Genomic DNA, 11021 nt, shown 5'->3' on the forward strand with positions numbered 1-11021 from the left:
AGGAAAGGGAAGAAAGAAAGAAAGGGAAAGAAAGAAAGAAAAAGAAAAATTCAGCTCCATCAAAAAGGCACTGGGTGTTTACAGGCTTATAGAAAACCTTTATCAGGGGAGTTCAGGTGTTCTGAGCACTCGCTGCCCTGGACTCCTCGCTGGGTGCCCTACAATAAACACCGCACTTTCCTTCACCACAAAAAAAACAAAACAAAAACAAAAAAAAACCCTCTATCTTCCCAGACCAAGAAGCAATGGAGGGAACATGTGTGTTCATTGCATTGTAACACAAGGCCAGGGTGCTTACTAGGAGCATCAACAATAGCAAAACACCCTTTCCATTGATGAGGCCATTACTTAAGTGTTTCTCAGTACTTTATTCACAAAGCTTGCAAATTTTAAGTCTTTCAGTATTCTCCCTATTTCATTAATAGAGGTCAATTAGTAGCCGGCATAATAGGGCAAAGGCTAAGTTCCTGTAATAGAGACCCAAAAATACAATAGCCATCCTGGAGGGACAGCTTTGCCCCAGAAGTGATTCACTGATGCAGGTACCTCCATTTTTGTCCTTCACCATCCTCCTTACCTGTGTTGTCAAAATCGCTACTTGTCCAAGGCAAGCCATTCTCCCTTTAAGCAAGAGGGGTGGAAGTTGGCATGTCTCCATTCACGTTCCCTGGGGCTAACTTAGTCACAAGGCTGCACCTATGTACAAAGGAGTTCAGGAAATGTGGTCTCTAGCCAAGCTGCCTGCACCTGGCTAAAACCACGAAGAAGGGGTGAGTAGATCTTGGGGGACAACCAGTGATCTGGCAAACCAAGCTCGTGAAGAAATAAATCCCTCTTCAAGGTCATTTTTCCCTTTTCATCTGCATTAATGACAGATACGACTTACAGTACTGACCACTTATAAAGATACTTGCAGATTTACGAATAATTTTTGCACTTTCTAGTAAAGTACCTTAAGACACGACACTACTAATGCAACTAAAAATTATCATCCATTAACTCAGTGCAAGACCTAGACTGTCAGAGTCAATATATGCTCCTGGATGAGGCCGATTTGGGGATTTATAAATAAGCATATTTGCCACAGTGTTGATAGGGTAAGAATTTGGAAACATTACTAGATTTTTGTGGGAATAAGTATGAGGTGATCAAGGACTAGACTAATCCCCGTGTATCAATTATAAACACTTAATATTTCAAGTGCTTTCTATCTCTGGTGTCCTTAAACCTTGTGGATATCAAATCAAGTAAAAAATTGCCTCAAGCATTATCACTTTGGGGAGAAGGTTAACTGGAACAATTTCAAACACTAGAGTTCAAATTTTGAAGGTTTTGTTGGTTCCCCCCCCCCCCCACTTTCAGGGTGGGGTCTGGAGCTTATGAACAAGTTGTGATCAAACGCTAGAAGTCAAGCTGGTTAGCTGAAGCTGCCCTGTGGGATTCAGATGTGGGCAGTCGAGCTATCAAGGCACTTTGTTCAAGCGCTTATAAGGAAATGAACCTATTTAAAAAATGAAGCCTGTTCATCTATCAAGAGGAAAGCCAACACTGATTTCTTCTCCGAAGGTTACCACCACTGTCCTTTCTCACCCACCAACAGGGACCACAGGAAGGTAGTACTGGGGCAGTGTGCCTCGTGCGCTTGGAGATACATGGCTTCTGCGGTCACTGCACAGAATAATGAAAAGCCTGCTTTTTCTCTCTAAACATCCAGTGGGAAAAAACAGTGCTGTACCTCTGAGTATAGTTTTAGTGTCGAAGTGTAAAACCTGTGATAGAAGTGCTCGACAGAGTCGAGCTCTAATTAATTTTTGGTGTTGAGGACAGTAAGTGAAAATAATTTAAACCCTGTAGATTCTGCCAAGAATAAGTATAATTCCTGTGAAGGAAATCTTCCATATTATACTACCTGCATTATTGTACTAAGGTCATTAACTCTTTTTGATGCAATAATTGATATAAAATGTGGGTGTTTCGTGCTTTTGGAAAATGTTATACCACAACTTAAACATGTGAAATGCTTAATTCTTAAAGTATCAGTCATAAGTTGAATAACAAGCGTGAGTTATTTAAGTTTGAGGTATGTGAGTGGGTATAATGCCATTATTACGCCAGTGTGTATCATTACTTGTTAATTTTAGATGAGCTGCAGAACTCGCACTAGCACTATAGAAGAGGTTGGAGGTAAGTTTAAGATTTGGTGTGTTAGGGTTCCGTAAGACACCCTAGTGTTAGAGCTCTGTTAACTAACATAAGACTGTCTGCTGGTTTCAGAAGTCAGAATTTAGAACAACAAGAGGAAAATTGTGATATGATCAGAAACAGAGCTGCCTTTTCTACTTAAGTTCAGGCTTATCTGAAACTGAAAATTATTCCAAGGAGGTAATGGATAAAAGACAGGGGACAGCCACTTGACATCACTGACACGGACTCGTGGTTTTCTGTTTTGGCCCCCTTGATCAGATACATGTTTTCTTCTTTACTATATCAGAAATTAGTTATTTTGAAGCGAGAATAGAATGTCACATGCATCAAATAAGCTTTTAAAATAAGAATATCTAATCTGGATCCAGTTCAATAGCACAGCAGATAAACCGTAAGAGTTTTTCTAGTCTCACGTGACAGTTTCTGTGTGGAAAGACCTCAATTTGCTTGGAATCCACTCAATCACTGAAGAAAAATGTTGGTTGTATAGAACTAGTAATTCCCAGTCCTTACTTTCCAAACCATGTCCAAGAAATGTAGTATGTTAGAATAGAATTACTTTGGTCTAATGGTTTCATGTTGGCAAAATAAGGGCAAATATATATTATTTTTTTAAGAAAATTTATTTTAATATCCAAATTTAGAAGCTTGAAAGTTTTTGAATAGTTCATGTTAGGATTTTTTTTTAATGTTTCAAGGATTGGGCATTCCAAATTAATTCAATACTACTTTTATAAATAATAGATTCTGAGGTTTTTTAAGAGAGATAACGCCCCACTTTAAAATATTCTGAATGTTGAGAGATAGGATTTTCTGAGTCACCAGTTATACTTTCTTATTTTTAAGATTTGTTTTGAAAGAAAAAGATTGACCTTATCATTTTAGTCTAACCAAGGAAAATATTACTGTAAGTGGTAAACGACTTGCTGTCTGCAAATAAACAGGTGAACTGATCCATTCATTATATATTATGGGAAGGAAAAAGAATCAAAGTTTTTAATAGAGATATGAAGATATTGTTTAGAGAGATAGTTATTGACATGTCTTAAAAACATATTTTTCTATTTTCAAAGTATTATTCCTAAGCTATATTTTTTATTGGCACTTCTGCAAATGATTTTGCAGTTTTGAAAGTGATAATGAAAACTGGATTGTAAATTAGGTTCAGTGAGGACATTCTTCAGAGACGTAAAAGATGCTGTGATTAGGGCACTGCCCCATCTTCCTCATCCTTGGCTGCCCTTCGCCCAGGACCTTCATACAAGACTGGCCCTTGGTATTTAATATGATATAGAATTATTTTTAAAAAACAAAGTGTGGAGAGATTTTGAAAAGCATGAAAATCGTGCCTTTATGATTTGAGCTGGCCACCAGATACATCTTGATTTACGTAGGAGTAAATATTTCAGATTTTTTTACCAAATAAAAATATTAGAAAGAAAAAAAATGACAATATCCTCTGTAGTCAGTGAAAGTCTGGATTCATTTTATTCTATTTTGTGTCCCGTCAGCAACTTTGTAATCACATTTCATTACAGTCCTTGAAAATATTTGTTAAAAGACCAAGTGTTCATCTTACTTTCTAGTTTTTCTTAGAGTATGTACTGTTAATGTCTTAACCATGTAGCTGTTAAAAAAAAATCTGCTTATTAAATACCAAGTCCACTTTGGGTTCCATTTTGAGGTTAGAAAATTGAATTTGAAAATTAAATCATAATAAATTTTTAAATATTAAATATTTTATTTTTTAATAGCAAAGTTGAATTTTAAATCATCCAGTCTTAGAGAATTTGCAGATGTATATAACATTTTCTTTTTCTAATCTTATCCTAGAGAAGAAGATTCATGGTATTTTAAAGCTATGTATTTGTGATCAGGTAATGAAGTGTCTTAAATACCTTGCTTGGAGAAAATACAGAGACCAGTCAGGAGCCCACATCTTGTGCTGGTGACCAAGACTAGAGAGGATGTGAAGGGTAGCAAAGGGCAGGGAAGGCCCTGGACCCATCGGTTTACACTCTGATGGTCAACTCCCCTTTGCCATGGTGGTGCTGAAGGCTTCTGTAAATGGACAACTGATTCCGATTAGTACTTAAAATCTGAGAAAGTCTTGACCAAGAATCCTAAAGTCCACCATCCCATTCCAGCAAAATACTGTCAGAGTAATGATGTCCAAACTAACTTCTTTGTTTTTTGTTTTTTTTTTTTAATGAAAACCATGAGCCACAGAGGTCCACCACTTAGCCCATTTGTTGCTAGAAGGGGAAAAAAAATCTCCTACTAGCTCCAGTCAAAACATATTCAGGTATTGATGAGTTTTAATAAGTTAAAACACCCAGAAGTATTTTTAGAATTTAAGATTTCCATGCTGATAAGACCCCTTTGCAAGTTCAAGCTGATGGTATTATTACATACTTCATTGACGTTCTCTGACGTGTTAGGCTTCCGTTATATATGATAATGCTCTGAAAGAGACTGGGCTCATGACAGGGTTGCATTTTATTTTAACAGACCTTTAACTGGGGCAGTTCAGAAAATATACTTGGTCAGTTCTCCTCGGTGGTACGTCATGTTAATATAGTCTAGTACTGCAGTTGAAATTGTGTTATGCTGTGACCCATATGTTGGCTTAGGTACTGTGCACAGTCTTAATAGCTGAGATGTTGTTAAAGAATATGAAGTCTAAAAATACAAAGGGTAAAATATGCCTATATTAACCTGTTGTAAGATTGCTTTGGAAATAAAGGCCTTATTCCTATATACATGACTTCTCATAAGATAAAATATACACATTATATTTTAAATGGTCGTGTGAGTGGTCCCTAGTTTCTCTCCATATGACAAAGCTGGCAAAATTTTTAATTTACATGGACTGCATACTCCACATTTACACGTTTATGTCCATCATATATATATATATATAACAATTCTCTTGCTAATATTCATTGACTAAATCCCATATACAGGAAGACATTTAGGGTATATTGAGCTCAATTATTTTTTTGGAAACACATTTTATTTTGAGAATCACCTTCCTCTTACCCATTTTATTTGGTTCCCTGGAAGTTGATACAGTTGTGGATAATCATGTAAATGTGTATGAAAAATTTTTTATTGAAGTGATTCCATTAGTATTCAAATCTGTAATACTTGGAGAATGACCTTCATATTTAAGTATTTCTTTGTTTTAACTGTCCAACTATAAATCCAGGATATGTTTTCCTTTTTTTACCAAAACTAATTTTTTATTGTTAAATATCTGAGAAATGTAAAAGTGAATCTTACACATGTTCAATAAAAATCATATCTTAAAGTTTGGAAGAGTTTAGCCTTTAAAATTTCAGTTAAGATTCTATCAGAAATCTGTGAGATTTTTGCCAAGGAAAGAAAATGAAAGGAAAAAAACCAGTGTATAACTTCTCCCTGGGGGATTCCCTTTACCTGTGGCCAGGCAGTAGAGAAAGAATACAGACCTGAATGCCTCTGGTGAAACACATTTCTCTGAGGCCTGAGGACAGCCCCTGCAGTCCCGTGGGCAGGCACTTGGGAGTAAGACAAACTTGAGTCTGAATTCAGATTCCCATCTGAACATGTTTCCTAATCTAGGATGGAGAAAATACCACTGACTCTTTTGGGTTGTGATGAAGAACACAGGAGCTGATGTTAAGAATATGCTGCCTAGGAGGCACTCAGTTGATCAAGCCCACATTGGTCTTTGTGTAGCATCTACACGCATATCTTATTTCTAGAAGATGGTCAATAAATGTGCATTATGAGAGGTTAAGATCATGACTGAAATGGTACTCAGGGTCACCACACCCTTGTACAGACTGTTTTGACTAGAACGTCCTCACAGAGAGGAAAAGCAATGCCAACACATTCCCTCTGCTGATACTCAGATTATAACAGCAATTTAAAGTTAATAAAGAACTATGGTTCAATGTGAGTTTGAACCCAGATCTCTCTATGTAGATTGTCATGACTTCCCTGGACAGTGCAGATTATGAAAGTTTACTGAGTTAAGAAGAAAGCATCCTACATGCTGGCAGAAGTGGGGTGGGGTATAGGTACTCCAGGGGAAACCCTCAAACCTCCTCCCCAGTACATAGAACCGTACAGGATCATCTGGGATAACTTTGTGCACACAGCAGAACCTGGCATGACCCTCTGATCTATCCCCTCAAACCTTTCTCTCTTTTTTTTTTTAATATAGGTTGATGTACAATACTATTTAAGTCACAGGTATACAACATAGTGATTCACAATTTTTAAAGCTTATACTCCATTTATAGTTATTATAAAATATTGGCTATATTCCCTGTGTTGTACAATATATCCTTGTACCTTATTTATTTCATACATAATAGTTTGTACATTTTAGTCCCCTACCCCTGTTGTACCCCTCCGCCATTTCCTCTGCTCACTGGTAACCATTAGTTCTCTGTATTTGTAAATCTGTTTCCTTTTTTGTTACATTTACTAGTTTATTTTTTTCAATTCCACATATAGGTGCTTTCATACAGTATTTTTCTTGCTCTTGCTGACTTATTTCACTTAGCATAATACCCTCCAAGTCCATCCATGTTGTTGCAAATGGCAAAATTTCATTCTTTTTATGGCTGAGTAGTATTCCATCGTGTGTGTGTATCCCACATCTTCTTTATACATTCATCTGTTGACACTTAGGTTGTTTCCATTTCTTGGCAACTGTAAATAATGCTGCTATGAGTGTTGAGATGCATGTATCTTTTCAGATTAGTGGGGTGTTTTTTCTTTCTTTGATATATACCCAGGAGTGGAATTGCTGGGTCATATGGTAGTTGCATTTTTAGTTTTTTGAGAAACTTCCATACTGTTTTCCAGTGTCTGCACCAGTATACATTCCCACCAACAGTGTAGGAGGGTTCCCTTTTCTCCACATCTTTGCCAACATTTGTTGTGTTCTTTTTGACGATGGCCATTACAGTTGCAATGTAATACTTCATTGTGGTTTTGATTTGCATTTCTCTAATAATTAGCAGTGTTGAGCATCTTTTCATGGGCTTGTTGGCCATCTTTATGTCTTCTTTGGAAAAATGTCTATTTTAGTCTTCTGCCCATTTTTTAATCAAGTTGTTTGGGGTTTTTGGGGTTTTGCATTTTTTGGGGGGGTTTTTTGGGTTTTTTGATGTTGAGTTGTATGAGCTGTTTATATATTTTGAATATTAACCCCTTATTGGTCATATCATTTGCAAATATTTTCTCCCATTCCATAGGTCGTCTTTTCATTTTGTTGATGATTTCCTTTGCTGTGCAAAAGCTCTTAAGTTTGGTTAGGTCCCATTTGTTTATTTTTGCTTTTACTTCTTTTGCCTTGGGAGACTTACCTAAGAAAGTATTGCTACAAGTTGTATCAGAATGTTTTGCTCATGTTCTCTTCTAAGAGTTTTATGGTGTCATGTTTTATATTTAGGTCTTTAAACCTCTTTGAGTTTATTTTTGTATATGGTGTGAGGGAGTGTTCTAACTTCACTGATTTACATGTAACTGTCCAGCTTTCCCAGCACTACCTGTTGAAGACACTGTCTTTTCTCCACCATATTTTCTTGCCTCTTTTGTTGTAACTGACCATAGATATGTGGGTTTGTTTCTGGGCTCTATTCTGTTCCATTGATCTATGTTTCTGTTTTTGTGCTATACCACACTGTTTTGATTACTATGGCTTTATTGTATTGTCTCAAGTCAGGGAGCATGATTCTTCCAGCTCTGTTCTTTCTCAAGATTGTTTTGGCTATTCAGGGTCTTTTGTGTTTCCATACAAATTTTTAAATTACTTGTTCTAGTTCTGTGAAAAGTGCCCTTGGTACTTTGACAGGAATTGCACTGGATCTATAGATTGCCTTCGATAGTGTGGTCATTTTAACAATATTAATTCTTCCAGTCCATCAGCACAGAATATCTTCCTATCTGTTTGTGACCTGGCCCCCTCAGAACTTCTCACCCACATCTCAGGCATGGGGTCCCCAGACCCAGCCTTCTTATATGACTTACCCCACCCTCCCTCAGCACCTAGTGTTTTCCTCTCCCTCTCTCTCCCTTCCTCCTTATAGTCTCCCCTTTCCTTCACCTTATTTTACCTTTTCACTCCTGTATATACATAGCACATACCTGGTTGCAGCACATGTAAGGAAACAAAACCTTTCTGTTTGCATGACACGAAATCTTTGGTGGAGTTAATCCACCCCACATTACACAAAATGCATCACAAATTTTAGGAAACATAAACAGAAAAGGCTTACATTTAGACATTTTCTGAGTCGGTGATCTCTATTCCCGAGGGACCCACAAAATAAGGAAGTGTCAGAGACCATCCTGTATGAATTAAGACTTCATTCCTATGCAGTTACAGCTCAGCTGGGTTGAGATATCTCCTCAGCCATTTAAGAAATTGACTCCACTGCTAGACCTTTAGACCATTTCAGGAGTGATCTTCCTGAGTATGCACTGCAAAAAGCTTTAAACCTCTAAAGAAAATGGGCGTAACTAGGATTTTTTTTTTTTTTTTCTGGGACTTATTTATATCAGGGAGTCCTCAAAGCAAAGGACTGCATTTACTTTAAGTGGGAAAAGTGTGCCACCTTCTGGTACTGAACTTCAGTGATTCAGTTCAAATCTGCCTCTCCCACATGTGTCTGGCTCTTCTATCCCCTATATTCCATTGAATTAATACCAAAGGAAAAAAAAAAAAAACCTTTGTGTTTTTCAATACTAAATGTTAAAAATTTGAAATACGTGCAAAAAGATTTTAAAGCATTGCATACTTTGCCTAAATAAGGTAAAATTGTTTTCCTTTAGTATGGGATTAATGAAAGATTCTGTAAGTTGAGTGACATGATGATTCCTCCTGGAAAGGACTGGGTGGTCAGCATGATCAAGGGATTCTAGACAGAGGCACAAGTCTGGATAAAGACATAGCAATGCAAAAACACAGCCTACTCCATGAAAGCAGAGTGTCTGAGTCAAAGATGAGGTGGGGGAGTACGGAGTGATGCAGCGTTTCCGGGAAAGAACAGAATGATCAGAGTTTGACTAGTTCCAGGTAGGGTCCCATCATACAGGATGAAATGGAGTCGGCAGCAGTAACTGCACCGGTGCTGGCACAGAGCACATACAGTTTGACAGGAACTTAGAACCCAGCAGATAAATGGGCGGAGGCCACTGACAGGTAACTGCCAAAAGATGGGTGTATAACTAGCCTGCCGCTGGCTTCAAAAACCAGTTGCAGAAGAGGTGAAGTTTACTGTCCAAATTTGACTTTCAGCTCTTACCCACTGGTTTGCTAGATCTCCCCAATACTCCTGAAGTTGCCTACTTCAGGATGTCCCCAAAGGTACGCACTGTACACAGTGAAAAACCATGTTGGCCATAGTTAGCACAGTTAACACCTGCATCCTCCATGAAGGAATAATCAAGGTTCCACCATGGCCCTGCTGGCAGTGCTCAGTCCTGACCTCCCGTCTGCAGCTGCTCAGCTCAGTCTCCGTAGTGCCAGGTATAACAAGGTGATTTGGTTGGCACCCAAACTCTGGCTCTAGCTGAGGGAATTACTTTCACTTGGAATAATTTCCTGACAGAAATGAGAGCCCCCAGGGGCTAAGAGCATTACGGTAAGGACAGCTGAACTGCCAGGTGTTCTGGAGACAGGAAGATTGGGAAGGAGAGGAGAGAGAAGGGTGGGGCGGTGAGAAGCTAAGGGAAGGATGCTAAGGCCGGTGCTGCCGTGAGGAGTGTCCTGTGAGTCTTGTGGAGACCCTGGAGGGGCGGGCAGAGTTTCACATATCAGTTGTGTGGCAGCTGCACTCGAAGGGAGTGCTGTGAGCTTCTAGGAAATCTCAGAAATCCTTAAAAGGGTTCTCAAGTTGCCCAGACCATGGAAATAGGAATTACTGCCAAATCTTATTCAGATCTCAGGTGCCGGGGAAGGCCCAGCTAACACCTGGTAACACAGATTTCAGCCTACTCTGGTGGGCGGGCCATGGTGGAGGCAGTGGTGGTAACTTTCCAAGAAAAATCTGCAGGTATAATTCTGCCTCCTACAGAACCACATTTTTCATAGCTATACAGTGCAGTTTAATTCCTGGGAGCAAAGTTTCTGTTCTTAAAGCCTCTATAGTTACAAACTGTGGCTCATTCAAGTGGTTTTCCTAGAAAAAGTTTACAGTCGGCCCTCCCAAAGGCCAGTAGTTCTTGCAAAACCGGAATTTATACTTACTTGGGAAGAAATAAGAAACCTTCAGTAATTTTCTAAGCAGTGAAATGGAAGGGTTGGGGGCAAACTGTTGAGGGATATTTAATTCCTTCTTTATATCTTTGTGAGCAGTCTGGGTTTTTTAGCATGAACTTGCATTACTATTAATTTTTCTTAAAAAGCATTATGTAATCATTTAAAAAGAATGGAGTATAAATAGATGGAAGTGAATCTATAAAACACATTACTAATGATAAAGAAAGCTGCATCAAAAAATGTATAATACCGTATATATGAAATAATTTGATGTCAGAAAATAAGTATTTTGGGGGGAGGGTATAGCTCAGCTGGTAGAGTGCCTGCTTCCCATGCATGAGGTCCTGGGTTCAATCCCCTGTTCCTCCATGAAAATAATAAGTAAATAAATAAGAACCTAGTTACCTCCCCCAAAAATTAAAAAAAAAAAAAACTTTAACCAAAAAAACAAAATAAATAAAAAATTTTAAAAATATTTAAAAAGGAAATATTTTATCCGCTGGAATCCTATGAGGAATGGTGGGCTCTCTTTAAGAAAAGTCATGAATTTGAG

The 11021-nt window shown here is 38.1% G+C and overlaps 1 protein-coding gene and 1 non-coding gene across 3 annotated transcripts in view; both read left to right on the forward strand.

The window, feature by feature from the left end:
* FAM102B (family with sequence similarity 102 member B) overlaps window positions 1–11021 on the forward strand; it is a 74759-nt gene that overhangs the window by 51341 nt on the left and 12397 nt on the right. The window contains exon 11 of one of the 2 annotated variants that reach the window (XM_032487236.1): window positions 1363–5009. The exons of the other annotated variant lie outside the window; for it this stretch is intronic. Coding sequence (XP_032343127.1) covers window positions 1363–1405 — 43 coding nt within the window. The 3' untranslated portion in view covers window positions 1406–5009. Of the gene's footprint in view, window positions 1–1362; window positions 5010–11021 lie in introns of those variants that run through there. 2 annotated transcript variants of the gene reach the window in all.
* TRNAG-CCC lies at window positions 10765–10837 on the forward strand. The gene has a single exon. It is a non-coding gene; the product is annotated as a tRNA-Gly (tRNA).

The sequence above is a fragment of the Camelus ferus genome, chromosome 9 (genome assembly GCF_009834535.1).
Source record: "Camelus ferus isolate YT-003-E chromosome 9, BCGSAC_Cfer_1.0, whole genome shotgun sequence".
Lineage (NCBI taxonomy): Eukaryota > Metazoa > Chordata > Mammalia > Artiodactyla > Camelidae > Camelus > Camelus ferus.